The sequence below is a fragment of the Pezoporus flaviventris genome, unplaced genomic scaffold (genome assembly GCF_033815535.1).
Source record: "Pezoporus flaviventris isolate CSIRO_AGI_PZ_B2104156 unplaced genomic scaffold, CSIRO_AGI_Pfla_v1 ptg000031l, whole genome shotgun sequence".
Classification (NCBI taxonomy): Eukaryota; Metazoa; Chordata; class Aves; order Psittaciformes; family Psittacidae; genus Pezoporus; species Pezoporus flaviventris.
The window spans coordinates 4,410,751-4,436,301 of NW_026892579.1; the positions used below are offsets into that span (position 1 = coordinate 4,410,751).

The following is a 25,551-nucleotide window of genomic DNA, read 5'->3' on the forward strand; positions in this document are numbered from 1 at the left end:
GGAGCGGGACTAGTCCCACCGCATCGGAGGGTCCCGCTGCTCCTCGCCATGCTGCCGGCGCGCCTCCACCCAGGGCGGCTCCTGTCCGCCTCGCCGCTCCGCCTGCCCGCGCCGCGGGGAGCCGCCGCCGGGGAGCCCGCCCGGATGCCGGGCACCACCCGCGGTAGGGACGGCGGCGGGAGAGGGACGGGCACACGGACACGGCTCCGCGGCGCCGGCAGCGGCTCGGGGCTGTCGGGGAGGGTTGGTGGGGACCGGGCGGGAGCGGGGCTGGGGCCGGGGCTGCCCCGGCTCGGGTGGTCGCGGCTTTCCCTGCGAGCTTGGGTACCAGCGGGCCGCGGGGAGTTGCTGCCACTGCGTGAGGGGCTATTCGAGGGACAGCGTGGTGATATCTGCGGGGCGGACACCTCGAAGTTTACTCCGTGAGCTCCTCTTGCAGAGAGCGGTACGGGCAGGGTTTTCGCTTCCACCCTTCCTACCACCCATCATTCAGTCCTAGTGCAAAGCGTGACGGAGTGCTTTTTTTTCTCATTCTTGAAGCCGAGCAAGCTCACAGGGTGGTTGCAAGTTACAAGCCTTCGAAGTTTGACAAAAAAATCCTCGTCTGGACTGGGCGTTTCAAGACAGAAGAAGATATTCCTCAGAGGATCCCGTAAGTGCGCTGCCTTTGTCCAAGGGGAACATGGAGTTGAAGGGAAAGTGGTGGCGTGATCCTCATACCGAGCGTTTCCACAGAGCTTGAACCAGTCAGATTTTCAACACTGAAAACTTGGAAACAAATGAGAGGGCAGAAGAGTTTCCTGTCCTGGTTAGAGGTTAAGATGAAAAAATGTTCCTTACTGGAGTCCCCAGAGCCTGGGGTTAAAAGCTGGATCCATCTCAGTAGATAGCCTTGGTTACACTTACGTACTGGCTTGTTTGTTTTGCTTATTCCTAACACGCAGTTGGAGAAGGATGTTATTGGTAAACTGATATAGCTCCCAGTCTAAGGGAGATGACTGTCACTGTATAATTTACATCCAATAAATTATAATTTATTATAGAATTTGAGGAAAAATAGGGAAGGGAGGTATGAGAGAAACATACCCCACCAAGGAAAGCCAAGTACTTAATTGGCCTTAGCCTCCCGTTCTTGCTGACCTGCTGGACTAGATGATCTTTGAAGGTCCCTTCAGACCCAAATCGCATTGATTGTGTGGCTCTCTGATTCACTGGAAGTTAGCATCCCCGAGGAGAGTCAGTCACCGAACACACAAACCCACTTCAATGCCAACTGCTGCCTTTTTCTTAAGATGTTGGAAAACATCTTGGAGGTCTCTCTACAGGGCGCAACATTTATCATCACAGGATGACCGTGGTCCCTGTCTTGGGTGGTGTGTTCTCTTCATCAGGGACTGCAGCAATAGGACAAGGGGGAATGGGATTAAAGTTAAGCAGAGGAGGTTTAGGTTAGATATAAGGAAGAAGTTCTTTACTGTGAGGGTGGTGAGGCACTGGAATGGGTTGCCCAAAGAAGTGGTAAATGCTCCATCCCTGGAAGTGCTCAAGGCCAGGTAGGGCAGGGCCTTGTGCAACATGGTCTAGGTTGAGGCATCCCTGCCCATGGCAGGGAGGTTGGAACTAGGTGATTTTAAGGTCCTTTCCAACCCAAACCATTCTATGATTCTATAAGCAGCATGCAGATCTGCGTCAGGCAGCAAGGTACCCCCTCTGCCTTCTCCTGATGGTTTTACTGGTGGTTGCTGGGCTAGACAGTGGCTTTCCAAATGGTCCAGCCTTTCTTGCACTGTGTTAGTTTCACCACTGTCCCCTAGAGAAAGGTTCAGACAGGTCTCAGAATCTCGTAAAGCTGTTCAGGTCTTCGGGAGGTGTTTATAATGAGACATACATTTGCCAGTCCATACACACATACACAAATTTCTGTGCGGTAGCTGGCTGAACAAAGTGAGTGTCACCACTTTGTGCTTTCTGGGTGAGCAAAGTCTTTTTTGGAGCTGTAAGATCATAACTAGTGACTTACTAGAAGTTGTGAGACATTAAAGCTGAACTGTGTTGCTGCTTTAACAATTAAAAAAGACATAACTGCAAACTGTTCTTACCTGCAAACACAATATAGCTGCTGTACTAAGGGTCAAGTCTGCTATTCAAGGTGGTTCTCGTTTGGTTTTGTGAGGTGTTTTGATCTGTTTTTAAGAAAAAGCTGTTACTGACTGCAGCTGGGTTTACCCAGAGTCTTCATTAAGGATTAAGTAGCAGAAGCCCTAATGTGCAATTAGGAAAGAACATAATCAGGTCTGTGTTACTTAAAGCAGAGGCAGAAAGCAGGGAGAAAGTGAAAATCTGCTTCAGAAGAGTTTCAATTACTGTGTTGTGAAATATAATTAGGTTAATAAGCCACCCTAATAACATTTATGGTTTTGCTTTTGTTACTACAAATGGATTAGTGGATTAATGATTTTATGTGCTGGTCTGATGTGCAGTTTGCTTTAAAGATGATTTTTACCATTGCAGAAAACAAAAGCAGTTACTCCAGGCCTTGTCAGTCACCTGGAAGAAACACAGGAGGTGCAACACATGCTTGCGTTGTGTGTGTTGGCAGAGAAGGGGGTAGTGTGGCCCAGCTGCTCGTCAGGCTTGCCCTCTTCTGTGGCATTAAGCCTTGGAGAGCAGCATGGCAGCCTTCAGCCTTGGTACAAATCTGTGTGCAGAACTTCTACTGCAGAAACCTCAGCTCTGCCCCATCCCACCGCCCATCCTCTTTGAAGTAAAGCTAAAGGTATTTTTGGGGAAAGAGATTATTACAAGATCTTGCTCACAATATGAAATCAATTATGTCTATATATCCTTTTGCCTATCTATATATTATGTATATTCTTTATCTTATGACCCTTTGTATTTATATATAAACCATTCTCATGTGACTTACGAAAGGAAAGTAAGTGCACAGCAAGTATTAGAATCATAGAATGGTTGGGCTTGGAAGGGACATTAGAAATCCATCTAGTGTGTGTCCCCCCGCCATGGGCAGGGACACCTTCCCCTGGACCAGGTTGCTCATAGCTGTGTTCAGCCTGGCCTTGAACAGTACTAGGGATGGGGCATCCACAACTACTTTGGGCAACCTGTGCCAATGCCTCAGCACCGTCACAATAAAGAATTTCTTCCTAATATCTGTCAGTTTAAAGCCATTCCCCCTTGTTCTGTTACTACATGACCTTGTAAAAAGTTCCTCCCCAGATTTACCGTAGGCCCCCTTTTAGGTACTAGGTCTCCCTGTAGGAGAGGAATGAACATCTAAAAAACTGTACTCCCAAGTACAATGTTTGAAGACTTGCTGAAAGTTTTGAGACCATTTTAGTGATGTGGGCATTTCCTGTACCACCAGTTCACAGCAGCATGCAGCCTGCCTGGAATGATGGAGGGTAGAAAGGGGAGCCTGTCCTAGGGTGGCTCACTGGGTTGTACTTTTGCAGCAACTCGTGCCAGATGCAGGTCAGGAGTTTTCATTACTTTTACCTTAGATGACAGCAAAAGTAATCATGTAGATTGTTCTTGTTTGGTTACGTGATCCTGTAACAGAGAGGAGGCTGACACCAGCTGCCCACTTTGCATAAAGCGGCTGTTTTTCTAAAGAACTAAAAACTCTTCATTTGTAGCAGATCAAGCTCTGTTTTAATCACCTACGCACATACGTGAAGTTCCTAACCAGTATTATATGGGACACTATCTAAACAGATGTGACATTAATTACTAAAGTTAATTTTGAATAAAAGGAACTTGCTTTTACCACATCTGATTGACACCATATATATGTCTCCAGCTGTTTAAAACAGATAAACCCCATTTTACTTCCACTATGTTTAAACAGAGCTAAAGGAATGATTTGTGGTAAATTTATCCCAAATATTTGAATACAAATATTTATTGCAGGAGTTCTGTTTTGGGTTGTTTTTTTTTTTTTCTCCCCAGCTTAAGAAAGAAAGAATTTCAAATCCATTAGATGTTGATTTTCCACTGGAAATGGGTTAGGGTCAGAAAATGCCAAGTCGTTGGGTGGTCCATAACCCCGTCACAGCAAGCTGGAGATGCATCTTTTAGAAACTGTTACTTTTCCATTGTGTTGTTAAGTCTGCAATGCTTTGAAGAAGAGATACTTCAGTTTTGTAATGATTCAGTAATTTTAATTGCAGGCCAGAGATGTTAGATAAGGCAAGAAACAAAGCTCGAGTTAAAGCTTGTTACATCATGATTGGACTCTCCATCGTTGCCTGTTTTGCAGTGATTGCCTCAGCTAAGAAGGTGAGTACAGCACTAGCTAATTACCATGATGGAGTTCTGTGGAAAGCAGACAACCTAAATAAACAGCAACAGCTTACACCTGTCCTCATTGTAGCTAACTCACGATTCCACTGCCCCTAACATGTAAGTAGCTGCTGGCTGTTCTTGAGAGGGGTCCCTAGGGTGCACCATTATTCCTACTGCGCTACTCTGAAGTGGATGTTCTACTTCTGCAGGCTGCTGCACGTCATGAGTCCTTAACAAGCTGGAACTTGGCAAAGAAGGCCAAGTGGCGGAAGGAGGCTGCGCTAGCAGCGGAGGCAAAGACCAAGTAACTTCACACACAATGCTGAATGTCCTTGTGGGAGCAAAATTAATGGTTGCTGAGAGTGATAAGCGAATATCCCCAGTAACCAGACAGTTGTAGCACTGTACATCCAGGAGCCAATAAAAGTACTTACAAGATCACAAAAAGAACTGGAGGGTCTCTTAGAGACGCTCAATGTCCTTGTTGCATATAATTAATCTTAAAGTGTTTTGCATATGATTGAAATTTGCTTTTAAAGGAGAAGAGGTAGTTTCTTAAGAATGACAGGTATGTTTGGTTAAATATTTGCAAAACATATTTAAACCCCAAAAACTTTGTCTAGTGATAGTGCAGTTTTAAAATGCACAAATCAGCCACTTCGAATTCATTTGCCTCAGTGCGGTATTCAAAAAGGCAGATGCATTTTCTAGTTTAAGCAGCCACACTTATTCAACCACTAAATAAATACAACAAACATCTGTAAAATAGGTTTTATTGGTTTCTGTACGGTATTTGGAGATTTAACATTCCATAATATTGCATACTATTCATGTGTTCTGTTACAGTAATGGGCCTTTGGCCTGGATTTAAAGATGCATTATTACTATCTGAAGTTCATATAGGCAAATTTAGTTCCCACACATTACATGAACATATTGTGCCGTAACTAAATGAAATTTCTCATTCCAGATTTCAGTGAACTCCTGAGGTCACAGTTAAACTTCAGGTATCAATTGGCAGATCTATTACAAAAATCCTCAGTTGTACAATTTAGGAAATTTAAACCGAGCATTACCTGTAGAGGATAGGCAATAGTGCATCTTTTCTATTTTTAAAAAGACAGACCCAACAATAAATATTTTCCAGTTGAAAATGTGTTCTACAGCTAGCTTATTTCTGTGTCAACATTATTACTATTTTCTGATTGTTGCTAGCAACAGTGTTTAAAGCAAATACTAGGAAATTAAAAAGCTGTATGAACCAGTCCTCAGACAAAAGTGCAACAATGAAAAAATTAGGTATGATTCAGTGTGTCAAGAGTAGGGAACTAAAAAAAATAATCTCATGCTCTGCCTAGTTGCATAGATTAGCTAGTTAATATTCACATTTAAGCAGAACAAATGGTACCCTTTTAATTAAAGCCAAAACCCCAAACCCCTGTATTTTTAAAGACTTTGCAACTGATGGGGCACTTCAGAGTCCGTATCTAGAGCCAAACTTAAAAGATTTTCCTCTCACAGTTGTGGGTTTTTTTTTCTGTACCCTGGTTTCACCATCCTATTCACACCCCTGCCTGCAAATGACTACACCAGAGTTGGCCTTAAGTCATTATCTCTGTTTTTTTCATTGTTTATGTATGTGCTTTTTAACAAAGTGGGATGTAACCCCAGTGATAATACAGGAGAGGCCATCCTGTACATTTAACCTTTAAAGAGCTTTCATTAACAATTTTAGGGTAAATCATGTTGAGCTTAAATAATGATTTCTATTAGCCAAATTCATCATTTTTAGTTCCCTTTTAAACCATTACACTTAAATGTATCAGAGGCATGAAATACAGTTTATCTAAATGCGTAAAGTGCAGCCACTAACTGTTCACACATATAGAATAATATATCCACGCAACTGAAGACATTCTTTCAAAACAAATGTAATACTTTAAATGTCCCCTCTTTTCTTCATTTTCAAGTCTTTATGTAAAGATTTTTATAGCTCAGATTTGGTTTAAATTAGAGAGGCTTATAAATGCAGTTTTTACAGGGTTCTTCAAATAAAAAGCAGGCACAGCTGGTTATGTTATCAAAACAAGGTTGTTAGAAACAACAAAATACCCTGTTACCTGAATATTTTTCTTACATTAGAAGAACATTGAAATTCAGCATTTACTAGTCATCCTGGTAGATTTCCATTATTGTTACCCTGTACTTTGAACAGATGGGGGGGGGGGGGGGCACACAGGAAAGAAGGAAGCTCAGTATATGAAAACCTAAAACTATGAGAGTAAAAAGGGCATAAATACAATCATCTAGCATTATATGAAAATTTGGCAGCTGTACTCAAGATTATCACACTATTCAAAACTGTTGTATGCTGTACAAATCTAGGTTTAAAGTGTCATTTGCTAAAATATCTCATTATTCAGAGTTCATAAAGTAACAGCACTTCTATATACACTTCTAATCTTTCACTAAAAACACTGAAGAGGTTTCTTCCCTCCCAGTTATATCTTAGTCAAAACTGACCATTAATCTTAGAAAATCCACTTTAAGTCGCACATTCAATTACAATATAGTATATATTGCTGTAACATCAAAATGAAACATCTTAGAATCTTAACTTGCATGGTAAAAAAAATTATAACTATAAAATGGTACTGCAAATGATGCCGCCTTTAACCTGTATTTTTCAGTGCATTATAACATCGTTTAGTGATAAGCACAGTGCCATGGGGTAAGTAATTTAAGTTGAAACTGCAGCTTTTCATGAAGCATGAAATGCTGTTGTATGTCAAGGATTTCACTTAACCCAGGCGTTTGATATTAATACAGGTAATAAAAATAATCATACTTCAGTTAACCCAAAGTACTGATTTCTCCAAATAAGATATACTACTAATACACCAGAAATACTACTTATATGCAAGTCAAAGCAGAGCACACATTTTTCTGTTATTCAAAATTGTTAAGGTAAATACCAGAATTCTATTTCTTTTAGTGTTTAACAGCAAATACTGTATATTATAGAGCCTAAATATTTAGATGACATTAACTTCTAGTTAGTTTTGGTGTCCACATACTTAATGCTATTTACAGTACAACAAACTTTTCCTTCAACTGAAAAACAGTAATTCACTATTCATTCTTCACTGCAGTATTTCTATTGTCTTACCAAAAGAAAACCAAATTAGTCAACTTAAAGAGCAATTCAAATGATGGTAGTGTATTTGGTCAAAAAGACAACACCTACTGTCTAAACTTTCAAGAACCTACTGTACTAGAAAGGCAAACATTGCAATGTTTCTTGAACTAAGTGGTGCTACCACACTTTGACAGGAGACAGCTGTAAGCCATCTGCTTGGTGATTTGTGCAAATCAGCATCTCTTGTCACTCATAATCGCGGCATTCTTGTGGTAACTACAGCAACTGCTTCCACTGCAAAGTACTGTACTTGTGGCTGACTTTTAATGCCATTTAGCAGCTTTAATTACAGAGTCAACACCAAATGACCAGCAAGCTCTCTGCTGATTCCAATTGGAAAACTTCTGAAATAGTTCTCATTCCACATAATTCAGAAAAAGTTTTTTCATATACTCAATATTATATTAGGTAATTAGCATTATATATGTATATCTATTATGTCTTTAAATACTTTTTATAAATAAATTCCAACAGTGTGTGGTAAAGTAAGTAATGCATAAAAGTTCCACAATTTAAATAAATATTTTTCACATTCCAATTCAGCTTCTTGCAAGCTCATCTTTAATTCATGCCTTAGTTCTGAAGCAATGTTTTTGCTTCAGTACAAGAGGTAGATTTGATAGAGACTGGGCAAGTCAAGCCTACTGCTAAAAATGCAACCATCAGTAACTGTATTGCTGATATGCAGTTTGAGACTACATGAAAATTTCAGAACCACTACCTAAAATTCTACAAAGTCTTAGCTTAACAGTTCTTGTTAAATCACATTTAATTCTTTTAGACATTATTACTCACAGTTGTTTTCTGTACATTAAGAGATAATGAAAAACACAAATACAAAACAAAGAACAGTTGTATCTAACACAATATATAAAAGTGCATGAGCTCTTTCTTCATCTATTTCTGCAAAACATACTCAACTTTTCCTCTAACTTTGGCCATAAAGAAAAGACCTCTGAGGAAGAAAAAAAACCCAAAACCAAACACCCAACCCAAAACCCTACAAGTATTTACATTTTATGCTTGCCTTCAGTAGTTTACAGCTGAAACCCCTCCATCGGAGCCTCCTGCTGTTGAAACAGAAACTGCTGCTGACTTTCATCCACCTGAGGTGCAATACTGGAGTCCTCTTCTTCAACACCAAAGTAATGTTCTATGAGTTCAAAAGCCTTTTGGTAGATCTCTTGGTTTTCATGCCTCTGGAGAAATTCAATTTTATCAAGTCCTGAATTTAAAACAAAACATTTTCAAAATCTAGTTGCTTAAAATGAATGATGAATTCAAAGTTAAATTAATTCAATAGTATTGAATTCACTTCTGAACCCATGTATTTCTAGTCTTCTATTTCTGCTGTCCAAGCTAATTTTAAAACTACGCTAAAAGAATATCAGGTAAACTAAGGAGGAGGAGAAGGCAGCAGTTCCAATACCTACAAAGAAATACGCCATGCCTACCATGTCTCCTGAGGTACATTTCATAAAATGACCACAGATAAACATTCACAGGTTTTCTGCATTTAACCACTTTCCCACCAAGTTAGATTACTTATGATACTTTAATGTCCCCATATAGAATAATTAGGGTTGGAAAGGACCTTAAGATCATCTAGTTCCAACCCCCCTGCCATGGGCAGGGACACCTTACGCTAAATCATATCACCCTCGAAGTAATTCTTATATTAAGCTTACCTACAAATTTCAAAACAGTTCATAATGGTTTTGTTTTTTACAGCCTGAAATAATGAAGTTCAGATACATGGATTATAAAAAGTAATTTCTTACCATATGCTTCCTCTATAAGGGCACAATAAGGATTAACACCCATTCCATTTTGCTTAGACTCTTGTTCTCCAAGGCGCAGAATATTTTCAAGTCCATTTAAAGCCACCTGTACTATTTTTGAATCCATCACAGTCAGGAGGTCACACAGAGGCTTGGTACAACCTAGTGCTACCAAATACCTTTATAACAGCAGAAAAACAGAGGTGTGGGAGAAAAAAGGAGGACTGATAATCCAGCACACATATACTGACATGCCATTCTATCATTACTGGTCCTTAATTTTGCTTTAAAAAAGTGACTGAAGCAAAAAAAATTCTAGAACATGTAACACCACACAAAAAATAAGCTTAGTCTGAATTTTAATGAATATTCTAATTTATCCTAATGAGAAAATGTAATGTGCATATTCCTAACTGGATGTGGAATTTGGAGTCTTTTCAACTCCTTTTCACTTATGATATTCAGATGGGTCTAACTGAACGTAAGAGAAAAAGTTCATTTTGGTAGGAAGTTCTTTCTCAGACATCCAAAATTTGGTAGTGGCAGAAATATGTCTGTTATGTGTTTACTTGATAAGAACACTGGACGCTGCTCTGTGCTAGTATAGTCCACACTGTCAGCTCACTAAGATACTAGCACTGCCTGTTATAAAGAGGACATATAAGTATTAAAAAAAAAAAGAATATTTGGACTGTGAGTATTCTATTCCTTTTTCTACTTTGCGCAAAATTGTGTATGAACTTTTGGAACTCAGAATCTGTGTCTTTGTTTCTAGTAAGAAAAATGAAGACAGTAATGTTCACCTGCATCAAAAGGTTGCTTAAATGCAGTTTATTTAGTGGTTTTAAATCATCCTGAAGTTAGACAGTAGTACCTTGAGGACACAAAAAAAGACTAAAACTTTGTGACACAGATAATATATCTGTATTTTGTAGCAAGAATTTACTTTTACCATGTTACAAACACATTAAAATTTGTTTAAAATATGCTAAATTTTAAGATGTTACATTATACGCACAAAGTAATAGCAAAAAAAAAAACAAACAACCCACCAGCAAACTTTCCTCACCTCTGATAACCATTAATGGTTTAAAAAAAAAAACCCAGAACTGTTTACATTTAAAACAAATAAGCATGCATTTATAGCAACAGATTTCCCATATGCTACGATATCACTTTCAGTTCTGGCTTCCACTGACATTTATAAATCCGTTTATTGACTGCTGATTCAAACCTGATCACTACTCTGACAGTATTCAGGGAAATTAGAAAGTATTTTATATTAGTAATTCAAGAAGTCCAGTCTCTGAAGCACATACACAGCTACTGACAGTAAAATTTTAATCAAATTCCATTTTGAAAAAGTTTAGATGCCTGCTTTAAAATAGTACTGATAAGCAAGTTTAAAATATATGAAGAAACCACTAAGATTCCTGAAGTCTCTCTACAAAGATACAATCCCATTGCAAAAGTTTTCTAAACAACTCTCACAGAGTTCTCACTTTTCAACACTGACACTGTTCATTAACTGTTCCAGTTGTGCATGTTCTCAACTCTGGAAGATAACCCTGTGAAACCTTTATGTGTAAGACTACTGAAACAAAGTAGTATCAGTCAATTTATTATTAAGTCTACTGCATATATTTCACTTTTTTTTTTTTTAATTTCTACATTTTTAGTCCCTGTACAGACCATTTTAAGGAATTATAGTTGTGGTTAGGATTTTGTTGCTGTTTGAGAAGATTCAAATCCAGAAATAAAAATGCCTTAGAGAAGATACTCAGGCAGAGACAATAGTAAGAACTTACCTAATCTGTTCATGGGTTCCTCCTGACGTGGCATTAGTTATGGCCCATGCTGCTTCTTTTCTAGTGCGAAATTCAGCTTTTTGAAGAATTTCAATCAATATTGGAAAAATATTTGCATCTATAACAGCCTAAGTGATTAAATGGTAATATTTATTATTGAAGATTTAGTATACACAAAGAACACTAATACACTTCATTACAAGAGTCAACAATGTCTGTTGGTATCAATGTTTTCTTAGAAATCACCACACAAACTAGAAACATCAAACTGAAATTCAGAACTATTCCAACATTGCACTGCAGCAGCCATCTGAGTATCTTTGATTTCTTTGTCTCTGGTGGACAGAATACTGCTTATTGAACAGGCACATTTACAAAGTTCTATGACATCAGCACTAAAGCTGAGTTTCTGAACTGGAGATCAAGCCTCAGAACAAAACTTCACTTTGCCCATTTTATTCAGGTTTGTGGAATCCACAGAAGCATTGTATCTACAATTGGAGACATCAAGTAGTAGTAACATTTTCATCTCTGAGTGAAGTATGGAGAAGAAAAAAAAAAAAAAAAGTCATACTGAAGCATGTACTCTGATTCAGAATTCTCATTTTTATTGACCAGAAACTTTTTCTCAGGTAGCTCTAGACACCTGGAGCAACAGTCAGGATTTAGTAGTTTCCACAAGGATGCAAATCAACCATCATGCAAGTTTTTTATCCAAGCATGTTCAACATTACCAAATTGGTAGAACTGTCCACTTTTCCCTGGACTTTGTGGAAAATGTTTTAACTTTTTTTAAAGAAAAAATACTTATTACTTTAACATACATATTACAATGCAAAATAAAATTAAAGAGAATTTTCCCACAGGGAAAAATAACAACTATTGATCGCAGACATAAGTATCCTTTCATTTCAAGCATCAACCATATACCTTTGAGAGAAATTAATCAGCTCCTCTAGTACAAATCACGACAGCTATTTTTAAAGTATTATTCTATGATACTTTAAAAGTATCATGATACTTTAAAGTATCATAAAGTAATATGATGCTTTAATCATTTTACTCAAATTATAAAAAAAATTAGAGGAGATTTATAGGAAATTCAGAGGAAAAATTTAGAGGAAAACATTTACATTAGGTAAAATAATACAGTTAATAAAATAAATAATGCAGAATCAATGTAGTATCTACTAATGAAGGAGATGTAGTATCTACTTATGAAGGAGAACCAAGTGGACTAGTAAAATGAAAACAAACCCAAATAATGAATATACAGGCTTTACCTGAATCTGAGCTCTGTTTCCTGCAGTAATATTAGAAACAGTCCAGCATGCTTCTTTTCGAATAGATTCCTTGGGACTACTAAGTAAGTGCAAGAGACAGGGTAATGCAGAGCAGTTCAGAATCACCTAAAAAAAATTGAGAATTTAAAATTAGGTTGTAGAATACACGTATATATACACACATAGGCTTATGCAATATACATATGTGAGAAAAACACTTTCTAAAGAATAATTTGCAACTCATCTATATTATACAAAGTATCACAGATAACATCCTTCAAAATAGAAGTGTTTCATGCTGTAGTGTATGAACAGACAATCCAGCAATTTGAAAGAATCTGCCCTCATGTAAGTTCAGACCAGAAGACTGACAACAGCAAGTCTAAATAAGGCTCCCTAAGGTTAAGAATATGAATAACTGAGAGTATAAATCTAATTTGTATAGTTATGTATTAATTTGGCTTTTTGCAGAGCAGATGTTTTCTGTTAAATTCCTCAGCAAAATCCTCTCTGTCCTGGTTTTGGCTGGGACAGTTAATTTTCCTCCCAGTAGCTGGTGCAGTGCTGTCTTTTGGCTTTAGTCTAAGAATAACGCTGATAACACATCAATGTTTAAGTTGTTGCCAAGTAGTGCTTATTCTAAATCAGGGACTTTTTAGTTTCTCATGTTCTGGCAGTGATGAGGGGCACAAGAAGCCAGGAGGAAGTAGAGACCCAAAGTAGCCAAAGGGGTATTCAATACCACAGCACGTCATGCCCAGTATATAAAATGGGGGGGAACTGGTTGGGAAGGGCTGTTCGCTGCTCAGGTTGGGCTGGGTATCAGTCAGCACGTAGTGAGCAATTGTACTGCACATCAATTGTGTTTTCTGAATTTTTACTTCTCCTGTCTTTCTTGTTCCCTATTATTATTACTGTAACTATTTCTATTACTATTACATTTTACTTCATTTCAATTATTAAACTGTTCTTATCTCAACCCATGTGTTTTACCTTCTTCCAATTCTCGTCCCCATTTCACCTGGGGGAGTGGGGATGAAAGGGCATGAACAAACAGCTTCATGGTACTTAGTTTTCAGCTGGGCTTAAGCCACAACACTCTCCTATAGGCTCACAACAAATAATGTTATTAACCGATTTCCTTATTTTCCCTTTAGACTACATCTCTTAGCCTTTTAGACACCATTTTCTTTAAAGCACAAATTGACTTAGTATTTCCTGCATTTCTTCAAACTCAATTCCATTGCCTAAAATTAAAATATAAATCTTTAGAACAAATGGCATCAGTAAAACTACCACACATCAATTTATGGACAAATAAGTACAACTGCTGAAGTCAAAGTTTTCACTTGTAAGCATTTGAAGACTTAGGGTTAGGAAAAAGAAAGGGGGGGAGGGGGGAAGGGAGAAGCAACACTTAAATTACCATATGGGAATGAAGCAATCCTCTACATTTAATACTGTAAAACAATGTTCATTCTTGCAGTAACTTAACATTTAAAATAGCAGCCCATACTGTCAAATTAACAACACAGAATTATACAGAGCCCCTTTAACTGATGTATGCAGATACCTGTACTGGACACATTGTGTCACTATTTTTACAAAATTCTGTCCTGCCAATTATTTTTTCTTAAATCAAGTAGTCTTACCTGTGTTTGGATATCATCCCCAGTAACAATATTTCCGACTGCTCTTAATGCAGGGGATACCACTTTGTAATCATTATGCCTGGAGACAAATATTAAATTGCTTAGTATTACTAAGTGTTATAGTCTTTCATTTTCAGTGAACAAGGTTCACTTCAGGTGCTAAATTTTTAGTTATAAAAAACACTGTATTACTTCTCTCACCCCCCTGCTTAGCCAAATTTGCCAACTGCAAGCCCACAGCTGAATTGCCCAAGCAAAGGGCATCTCTATGGAACAGCACAACTTAAAGCAATCTATCTGTCCAGCAAATTCATTTCACCCAGCTCAAGTATTATTCAGTACAAAACTGGAACCTGCACCATTCAATAGCCAAGGCAACAGAAGGGGTGTTACTAGGGCCACACTAAAATTTTGCAGCTCCCCTTTTTAAGTGAACCCCCCTCTTTTATTCCAAGTCAGTAATTTTTATTCTAAGTCAGTAAGCCAGTACATGAAGCCCATATTCAACCATCTGAGGTGTGGGAAAGGGAAACCTGTTCTAAAAATTCTACAGAAAGCAACCTCACTGTATCCGGACAGGTATACTAGCGAGCTTTCCACAGGGAACTGTGCTGAGCTGTCAGTGCTGAGAACTGCTATCCCTGACACATTCTGCAGTCCTCATGTGAACACAGGGATTTAGTCTCCCTTTGTAGGAAAATAATGAACCATAAACCAAATACACAGGAACAGTTTAAAAGTGGCATAAGCCTGCTTCTGGACTTCCCAAGGCCAAGAACTGTCTGTATTGCAACTACATCTCCTAGAAAGGTAAGAAAATAAAATACAACAGTGAAATTTAAAAAGTTAATAGATGAGATGAGAAATTAATTTACAATTCAAACTGCGTCTTCAGTCTTCACCTTTCTATTCCTCTATGTAAATGAAATCCTACATTAAATTTTAAGCAATATAAATGAATACATTGGAGAAAACTTTTTTCACTGTCAATCTCAGGAAAAAAAAGCCAGGAGCCAAGTAACCTATCAAGCAACTTAAAAGGTTTCAGATAAATACATATTCATCACTCCACATAAAAATTCAGACTTAAGGTGAGAAAAGACAGTGCAATCTGAATCTAATACTAACAGTACTGTAAAGACATTTATTTGGTAAAGACTTACATAAGCAACTCTACCAGTCTTCGACACACTCCAGAATCAATAACAGCTTGAATTTTATCATTGGGACCATCTGAAAGGTAAGAGAGGGCCCAGCAAGCATCTGCCAAAACGTCTGGGTCACTGCTAAACAACAGTCTTGATAAAACATTCAAGCAAGGAGCAACCTAGATTAAAGAAAAATGTTGCATAAAATTAAGTGGTTTGTATTTTTCAAGTTTCAGAGAACATTCTGCAAAGGCATAAGGGTGAAAAACTTTCCTGCCAAAGCACATGAGCTTATTAATGAATCAGGACCTAAGTGGAACACTTCCCAATTAAACTAGATATCCAATTCAAACAGGCAAACTGGATAAATTCTGATTTACAGCCTACTTATTTAGATATACTACATTAGGTATATAATTGTTCATCAAAAAAAAATCTGCTTTTACAGATAACTAGATGATCAGGAATTACTGATGCTTTTTTGACTCGCTCAGTGAACACAATTTCAAAGTAATAACATTTTTTGATATTAATGTTTTGTAGGAGTGCTGGATGTTATTTGTAATAACCAATTTACAATTGCTTTACCACAAAGAAACTGAAGAGTCATTCACAGACAACTTAGCATTCACTGAACTAAATCAAAGAAACAACAGCTGACTTGGGTTCTCACTATAACTGTAGTCTCTGGCCTTAATCTCCTACAGGTTCCACACAGACAAGAGCCAAATGAACTAGAGCATCTTAACACCATCTGGAACATGACAGGTTTCATCTGTATAGCTTGGGAATTTCATATTCTTTGTTAGAGCTTAATTCTTTACCTTACATCAGTTATGCAATTCAGCCTCCTTTAGCAGTCCTGGTGCTACTGGAAAGGGCAAAAAGCAAAGGAGCTGTTCTTATTAGTAGCTGCCTACAGGGCATCCTTTTCCACTGATGCTTTAAGCATTTAAGCAGCAAAAAGTCTTGCCTTTTTCTTTTTTTACTACCAGAACAAAACACTACTGAAAGATACAACTTAAAGCAACTGTGAGGTGATTGATGAATTGACATCAGAAACTCACCATTTTTGCTAGTATCTCTCAAAGAATTATGTAGCAATGACAGTAATTACTACTTCAAGAGGTGTCAAGACATGCAAATTCTCTCCGAATTCTCTTTAACAATCATTTAAGTTCAGTCTCTTCAACCAGAACATTCAGTGTTAAGTTCTTTAAATCTTTTTAATGCCATTAACCTTATGAGAAATTAATTAAAATGAAAATGAGAAGCTAATACTCCTACTAGCCTCTAAAGTCTTCCTGTCTTTATAACCACATACTTGGAGAACACTGTGTTACATTAAAAAGATAACTTGAGTCTGTCTCCAGATTCAAAGAGTGTGTTACAACATGTTACAAGCATAGGTCGTCTTCGGCTTTCTGATTTGTAAAAATGAATTATTTTATTATACCTTACTGAAGTCTGGAGGTGGGTTCTTTCCTCTACAGAGATTTGAGAGAGCCCAGACTGCATTTCTGGTTGTTGTAAGACGATTTGAATTTGTTAACAGTCTGTCAAAGAGACAATAATAATAGAAATAATCATTTCTTATTGAAAAGGTGTTTTTGTCTATTATTACTAACAGTACCTCAAATTTGGAAAAGAAATCCTAATACTGTGTCCCAATTTCAATTTATTTCTCTTCATAGCTTGCATGCTGCAAAACATTTTTTTTTTTAGAATCAAGTGAATCTGAATAGATTATTTTGTGTGGACAACTCATTACCAAATCAGGTATATGTATATAAATTACTATTCATATGAAAAATCATTCAATTAATCTTTTCTGAGGGTTTTCAGAAGGGACTAGAAGATGGAACCCTCCCCTGAATTAATTTCAATGTTTTCATTCAGAGAGTGCATTAATAATAAGAAAAATAGTTTCATAAAAAATTAAAACTTAAGAGATCTTAAAAAAAACCCAAACAAAACCCACCAAAACCAAATGCATACAAACAAAAAAAAAACCCACAAAAACCCAACACCCCAACCTTTACTATTGTTGCTGAACAGAATGTAAAAGATTCAGCCCCTGAAAAATGAAGTTCACTTTGAGATACATACCAAAATATCTAAAGCTGTTAATCCTCAAAATCCTCCAGGACGGTAATCACGGTCTCCTCTATTATTTTAAGCTATTTTACAAATTTCTAAGGCATTTTCTCTGATAAAGTACATTTACCTCCTATTGAAAGTGTATAGTAAATGCTGGAATGATATTCCTAGCAGAGAGAAATTTTCTGGTGGAACACAGTTCATGTAACAGCTGCTCTGTCAGGTCACCCCAACCAAGCAAATGGACAATAGCAACACTGGATCTTGGAGCTACTGGACAAAGGTGGAGAAACCAGTCTACTGCCCAGCCAGTTAGAATCACACAAATGCACATGTGAAATAAATCATCTGTCCCACCCCACATATCCAGATTTCTGCCAACACAGAGTTCTGCACAATACAGAAATTGCTGTAACAGTGAAATAACACTTCTCTCTTTTTGCAAACATTGGAAAGTTTGCAGTCATGGACTACCTAACTAAAGATAAGCATGAAGCTCAGGTAATACAAAATCATCAGATTCGTAGTAATATAATAAATGAGAAACATTCTCAATTTAGCAAAAGGTTTATATTCTTTTAAATAAATTTTAAATTGAAGTTTACAGTTATCTATGTTGATACTAATTTATTATTAATTTCATATTACAGTACTAATTTTCAATACTTACTCCAAGAGGGGTGGTAGTATTCCACAGTTCAAAACAAAGTCTCTGCATTCTGCATTATCACCAGCAATGTTACCAAGAGCCCACACTGCCTTAAAAAGCAAGCACTCAAGTGAATTTAAACAGATTTATATAGATCATATCTAGATATTTTACAGCAAATATTATAGAATTTAAGAAAAAGGTATCATTCCAAATATAGCATTTCAGAAGACTACCGATTTTTATATTTCATTTTTTGTGAACTTGCACAAAGTCAATTACCTATTCCGAAGTCATCTGTTCAAGTCTTCTGTTATGAAAATATGTTGATTCACATGGGTTGTTTGTTTTTTTGCTGGTTTTTTTTTTGTTGTTGTTCGTTTTTTTTTTTTTTACATAAAAAGTACATACTCTTTTCAATAGTTACATGTGTCACTATGTGTAATAGATGGAATAAAACTCAAAAGTTGCAAACAACATAAAAGGAATAAAAAAAGTCACACCACAAGCTTCCACCATACAAACTCTGAAGCATGCTGAATAAAAGCCAGTAAATTACAGTCTCTCAATAATAACAACCCCTCCTCACCAAAACCAAACCAAAACACAAGAGAAGTTAAATGTTTTCTTTAAATTACTCACAACATGAGATAAAACACAGGTTGAAAGAAACACCAAAGGTAAGTTTTTTAATTCTTGATGCCAGATGGATGGGCTAGTAGGCAAATGGGGCCTCAAGGCCTCTCTAAGAACATCCCCCTGAATTTATAAATTAATTTTAAGTAGTTATAAAACAGTTACCTGCTCCTGTACATCTTCATGTTCTGAACCAAGCAACTTAATAAAAATTGGAACAGCTCCAGTTTCAATCACAACTTTGGTGTGTAGAAAAGTTCCAGAGGCTATGTTTGTCAAAGCCCAAGCTGCTTCAAACTGTTTAGCACAAAGAAGACCACGTTAAACCACTGAGCAGTAAAACTTAAATTAATGAAAAACAGTTTGATGCAAGAGTTGCAGAGGTCAATCTTCCAGCTTTCTTCTCTTTCTACTGAAATGCAATTATTACTATTATTGTACTTTCTATACAATAGAATAATTGGCATTGACAAAATCTCTACTTAATAAGAACTATCAGTAGTGAAGTTAACTTTAGGTTTTGGCTTGCAGCACGAACTGTAAGGAAGATTACAAATCTCTATGAACTAGTACAAATCCCTTCTATTTACTCTATATTAAATTTAATTCTTCTAGCATGAATGTACACAGGGCCTAAGTTCCACAAGTAGACAGAACTAGTTACTTGTATTTTAATTAGCTATTCTTCAAGGGTTTTCTAAAAGGGTTTTGTAAAGCCTTTCTGTTCCCTGTATTTTTTTTTCCTTCTTTTCTAAAATTTTCACTGAAAAGTACTACAATAGACTCAACACAAACAAAACAGATTCTGCTTACACATCAGTGTCAATGATCTTAACATACCACTGTGGAAACCCTCCCAAACACATTCTGCTTTCAAAACCCAAGTATTTGAGCAGGTGAATACATAACCCTAAAGACTACTTTGAAATTGACACGAGTTCAATCACAGTTTCAGTGACAATAGCTGACATTTCAAACAACTAAAAAAATTTATAGCTTCAGTGGTTAAAAATAATAAAACATGGTTATTAAAAAAAAAAAAAAAACACATCCCGTTCCAAACCCCCAATGAGTACAAACCAAACTCACTTGCAGAGTGTAATTCTCATTCCTCTCTAGAAATTTCACAAATCTCTGTACTACTCCTGGTTTTTGTATAACTTCATCTATAGGTGGATTAGGCTCTAAGGAATAAAAGCAAACAAAAAACAAAACAACAAAAAATAACAAACCAGACAAAACAGAAATTAGTTACTTTTTCAGTATGACACAAAACATAAACATAATTCTCAGTTTTTATCATCATTTTTATCATTCAATCATTTTAATCTCAAATGAAGGTGCTAAACTCTTGACTTCAGAAGACTGCTGTATCATCTCCATAAACACCCTATTATGTATAGTAATACTAACATGTACTATTATCCATTGGCACACTAGTAACGCGTTACAAAACACTGTTCCTTCAATCAGCACCTCAGGTCAGAGGAAGAGCAATTATGTTTAGATACTATTTTAAATGACCACACATACCTTTACCCATCATGCTATACAAATACTAGCATTAATTTCAGACTGCATGTCTTACAGTCTCAACAAAAACAAGTTGCAACTGTTCTCTGGCACTATATAATTCTCCCCTCAATTACAGAATGAGAATCAGGAATTGAATCACTGCAACAAGTACTGCAAGTAATGTTAATGTGTAGTTAGTTACTGTCCTGGACGCTTCAATCAAAATATCCTTGCTTTTGTTACTTTGCCTGAAAGACTTAACATTAGAATAATGAAGCTTTCTGTATTCAGCCATTAGGTCGGAACAGATTTGGCATAGTTTCTCCACAAACAGAACTAGAAGCTTCAGCAAGCTCTATTTTAAAGTAAAACAAAACTAAAGGTTAACTGACTATGACTAAAGTAACACAAAAGGCACAACAACAACAACAAAAATAATCAGGGAATGTTTATGTACCTTTAGATAGCAATTTTCTGAATTTCTGAGTTGCTGTGAGTTGCTGATCAGGATCATCCGAGAAAATCATCTGCACCATGTCTACTGTAATAACTTCTTCCTAAAAGTGAAAGGAGGATTTCTTACATCTAGTACTATGCACATTAACAGACAACATTCTAAACACACTCTAAAGTATTACCTCTGGAATAGGTACAGTGGAGCTGACATCAGGATCCTGAATTGGACTTTCTACCATAGATTCTTCATTTCCCGGTAGAGAAACATTTCTGCGTTTAAACAACTAAACAAAGAAGAAATTTTGGGAGTCATCAGTACCCACTCTGTGGTAAGTTTTAATGACATACACCTGAAGAAATGCTTTCACCAATACTAGTCAAAGTATTTCATTTACTCACCTTCCCACTCATCCATGCAAATGGAATTCTACATGAAAGTTTAACGAGCATAAAAGAGAAAAACACTACTATATCTGTATCTTGATAAACAGCACAACGAGAGACACTTAAAAATTGAGATTCTTTTTAATTAGCAAAGATCCATATATTTATTCCACATGTAAGAAAAAGATACAGATATTTGTGCTTTTAGTCTTTTATCCCTCATAATTAGCATTTATTTTTAAGCAGGAGACAGTATCCTACAACTTACTTTCTCTGTTTTTAGTTTATAAGTTAAAATCATCAACACAGAGCCAACATTTGTATTTCAGCACACTGCATTCCTCCCTGCAATAGAAGGTTTAAGATCTATGTGCTTTCTCTGAATGGCAATTAAACAGTGCCTATATTTCAGGTACAATTGCAGAAAGATTAAAACAAAAACAGTATTTTAATATAGTTGGAGAAAAAAGCAGTGTAGCTTCAAGGTGAATTTTTAAATTATGTTACATTAAACGTTCCCTATGTCCAAAAATTACAGTGCATGCAGCCAAAAATCCATTGGCTGCTTGGACTGCCTATGCTCAAAATACATACCTGCACTTTAGTATTTAATCAGCTATGCTTTATGAATGCCTCTTCATTTTCTGGCATAAAAGCAAAATATTCACACTAGCCTGTTTTCTTCTATACACCAAACCTGAATTTTTACAGTACTACATTTACAACTACTGTAATTAACAATTCCAAGAATATTAACACTGATATCTTTAAAAATAAATGTTAGAATCTCAGTCCCATTACCAAGATTTCACTGTAAGCACAATAAAGAAACCTCCTACTAAATCCTGAAGGTTTTGTCCTGTGGGTGTCTACAGACACCTAGATTTCTACTGTTGTACATACCCAAAACTGCAGAAGCAACTCCAGTTTACATCTACCCGTATTTCAAATCAAGGCATTCTCTCCCTTCTTCAACACACTTTCGGACTGATCACAATCCTGGGAACAAAACAACTGCAGAATCCTGGACGTAACCAAGGTTTAATTCCATTTAAGCCCACAAAGGCAGAAGAAAAAACATTCCTCTTCAGGAAGACCAGCCCTTCTTTCTAGCATTCCAGTCATTCTTTCTAGCACTCAATAACGAGACAGCAGCTCTCAACTAACATGTATAAACTGTTATTGTTTAGGATAATGGTCTATCTACCAGTTATAATTTCTTCTGGAGCAAAAACAGTCTCATCTCGCTGCATAAATATGCTGTCCCCAGCTCAGGAAGAGTCAAAAAGCACCAGTCCAACATAAGATCAAGGAGAACATAACACCATTCTCATTGTTACGACACTTAGCATGGGAGACAAAACACCCATTATTTTCATAATTTACCTAGGGAACATTTACTACAACCAAAACCTTCAGCTGTTACCCATTGCAGTTACCCATTCACAGGTAAATGTTCCAGTATCATATGACTTCTTACTCTTACCTCTCTGGCCTATCTAATTTAAGTTCTTTTCCATGCAGTAACACCACTTTCCCAGGAGAAGGGTAAGCATTCCCACCTCAGAGAAGAGTGTAGATCAGTGCCTGGGACACTCCCTAGGTTGCGGGAGACAAATTCAGTCACTTCAGACCAAAGAGAAAAACAAACTACATTCCTTAATTTCCTGGCAAGAAACTACTAAACATTTGGGGTAAAAGAACTAACACTAACCACTGAATTACACAGTGCCCCATGTATTCCAATCACTAAAAATTCAATAAGGAGAACTGCAAATTATATATATCCAGGGATATATGTCCAGAGATCACTAACTGCCAGCCAACTTACTAAATTACCGTGGAAAAGCTCCTGGGCATTTGAATTATGGCTTCAAAGATGAAAATAATTCTCAACCTTCTAACAATACAACTTTGGCCCAAACTCTGGAAGAGAATGTAAGGTTTTTGCTTCTTAGTGGAAAAAAAAAGTATCCTTTCAGACCAGTCTTACATGTATAAACCAAGACTAAGGATTAAATTTAAGACACAGCTCTCTCCTCTGTGTGCCCTAGTGACTTAAGTGCTCCTGTTGACTTTTCTGAGAGATGCCTGGTGCTCCTCAAGACTGCACAGGAAACAGACAGTCAATCTGGTGCTCTGGATTCTGCTCAAATCCTTTCATGTGTCTGCATCCAGCTTCATAAGCACTTAACAGCTCACCAAGATACTCACTTGCTCTTCCCTTTTCTGTTTCCGAAGCTGGATTCCCTCCTCCTCTCTTCGTCTTCGCATTTCTTGGGGATTAAGTGCGTTATTCTTGTAGCTTTTCATTCTGAAATTATCTTTACCTGGGCTCGCCATGTTGTCTATTAAAAAATAAAAAAAAAAAAAAGTAAAAATTACTCCAAAACCTTGCAAGGCAAACATGGTATCTCTTTTAATATAACAGTACCTAGAGCAGCAGCTATATATTCCTGTAGCTGCCTGCAATACCCAGTTCATCAATAAAACCTCTTAAGGTAGAAATCAAGAGAAAAAGCTTTGCCTAGACAGGCATTTCTAAACTGCAGATTAAACTTCAGTTCATCTCACAGATCAGATTTTCCATTAAAGGGCATAATCCCCTGCAAAAAGAAATTATGGGTTTTATAAGCAAACTGAGAAATTAAAAGCAAAATTATGTTAATTTTTTATCGTCACAAGTAATTTGCTTCCTCCTCTCCTAAAGGAGACCTTAAATGTATTAGAAGATAAGGACAAATCAAAGAAGAAAACCTGCAGTAATTACTGCTTCATTCAATATACTACTGCATTGTTTCTTTTTTTTTTTTTTATGCTTATCTTGCAAACATAACAGAGGACCTAAAAGTTGTGCTTAATTTCCTTCTAAACTGTGTACAGAAGAACAAATTAAGGGCCAGTAGCACCAGACAAGCATATTCTTTCCCATTTTAAACTAATGGGATGATTGATTCATTCTAATTAACAGCTCTTTTGATGGATTAGAGGATTAGAAGCTGTCATTTCAGGCATATCAGTTGGGAAAAGATAAAAGTGATAAAATATGATTCTGTCACAGAAAAGATCAAACTGACTGAAAAAGGCTGTTAATAGCATGGTGCTAGCTTTTAAACTAAGATTGTAACCTTCATCTGAGAAATAACTGTCAAAAATATGATTTAAAACTCCACAGGAACTCTTGTCTGGAATTCTTCCACAAGAAGAAAGCATCTAAACTACAGCTCCTGAAATGTACACAAATCTCTATAAACTTCCATGCTGGGACCTTTTTTTCTTTCCTTCCATTTTTTAATGTATCAGCAGTACCACGGACTGTTGAGCAATAAACATAAGCTGCGAGAGAAAAGGAATCCACAGATGTACTCTGATATCAACAAGACGCTCTGAGGACTCAGCAGCCTGTTTCACCCAAACACGTTTGCTTCACAAGAAGCTTAGTAAACTACTGCCATCTCTGGACCACGGAGATAAGTGTGCCACCGTCTAAAGCAATTTTCTCCTAGTTGTCATGTAACTTTTAAGGTACTATTTAAGATCATTTTCCCAATAACAGTACTGGCTTAACTAGTCCCAGAACATCATCACTTCCTTAATCACTCGCATCTTACCAGTTCAGCTGTGGAAGTAGAACTGCGAGGCCAAGCAATGAAACAAACAAGGTATGTGTGCACTCAAAGTCACCCAGTTTAGGTCTCCACCTCTATAAAGAGTTATAAAAGCTCAACCGGAAGGAAGCTTTCTTCAGAGCTGTATTCAATAAGAAAAGCTGATGATTTTATAGCTTCATTCTCCCCACAAGGATTTCGGTATAGACATCACAAGGGCAAGAAGACTAGCAGCCCCTGATGCATTAAAGCTTCACGCCTTCTGCATCTAGATCCAAGAAAGTCCACACTTCTCTGCAAATTACGCTCGTTTTAACACTAAATCCCTCCACCCACCACATCCTGCATCTCGTCCACTTGTTGTGCCTAGACATAAGTCTTATCCTACTAGCATTTCTTTCCTCCCTGCCTACACAAGGTTCCCTAAATGCCGCGCTGCACTGTACCAGCGTCCCTTCCCAGACTTGCAGCGCCGAGGGAGGCCAGGCACTGCCTGCATGGCACCAGCCAAGTCAGACCGCAAGCCCCTCGCCGGACACCCACCCCAGCCACGAAAAGCGACTGGCGAAGAGCTTCATCCACATCCTGCGAAGAGGGGGTGAAACCCCGCCAGCAGCAGGGCCGGAAAGCTGTGGCTTGGCAGCTCTGTATCTGAGAAAGCGGCGAACAGAGTGGGAAGACCCCGTCCCACCACCGACTGTCCCACTGACTGGGACCGAGCTGCCGCGCTCGACAACGCCCCGCTGCTGCCTGCGAGAGACCGGCCTGCGCTGAAGAGCTTACAGCTAGAGGCACCGCACCCATCCTCGGAAGAAATACAGCCCCCTACCCCTTCCCACCGGCTCTCAGGGCTCTTACCCATGGAAGCAGAGACGCCCGCCTGCTCCAAGCGAGCAAACCCTGCTCAGCTCAGCGCCGGCACCCGTTCGCAATTCAAGATGGCGTGCGCCACCCGCCGCGCTCCGCACAGGCCGGGAGGGCGGGCCCATCCGTTCCCGGCATGCTCCGCGAGCAGGCCCCCGCCCCT

At 37.7% G+C, this 25,551-nt stretch overlaps 2 protein-coding genes across 7 annotated transcripts; one reads left to right on the forward strand and one right to left on the reverse strand.

Moving 5' to 3' along the window:
• Window positions 1-4,749, forward strand: FAM162B (family with sequence similarity 162 member B). The gene is made up of 4 exons (XM_061460077.1): window positions 1-163; window positions 541-652; window positions 4,191-4,299; window positions 4,515-4,749. Exons 1-4 carry the CDS (start codon window positions 49-51, stop codon window positions 4,611-4,613), a joined length of 435 nt encoding a protein of 144 aa, XP_061316061.1. The 5' UTR covers window positions 1-48; the 3' UTR covers window positions 4,614-4,749.
• Window positions 4,750-5,062: 313 nt separating this feature from the next.
• Window positions 5,063-25,399, reverse strand: KPNA5 (karyopherin subunit alpha 5). 6 transcript variants are annotated; one of them, XM_061460064.1, is made up of 14 exons: window positions 25,383-25,399; window positions 23,131-23,264; window positions 20,715-20,816; window positions 20,534-20,633; window positions 19,651-19,745; window positions 18,727-18,858; window positions 17,947-18,035; window positions 16,638-16,732; window positions 15,192-15,261; window positions 14,029-14,107; window positions 12,377-12,502; window positions 11,094-11,221; window positions 9,286-9,464; window positions 5,063-8,729 (listed from the first exon to the last, which is right to left on the reverse strand). In XM_061460064.1, exons 1-14 carry the CDS (start codon window positions 25,384-25,386, stop codon window positions 8,542-8,544), a joined length of 1,521 nt encoding a protein of 506 aa, XP_061316048.1. In that variant the 5' UTR covers window positions 25,387-25,399; the 3' UTR covers window positions 5,063-8,541. The 6 variants fall into 6 exon arrangements, with proteins under 6 accessions (XP_061316048.1, XP_061316047.1, XP_061316049.1 ...); XM_061460063.1 differs by having other exon boundaries at window positions 15,192-15,355; window positions 16,633-16,732; XM_061460065.1 differs by lacking the exon at window positions 20,715-20,816 and having other exon boundaries at window positions 15,192-15,355; window positions 16,633-16,732.
• Between the last annotated feature and the right edge of the window lie 152 nt (window positions 25,400-25,551).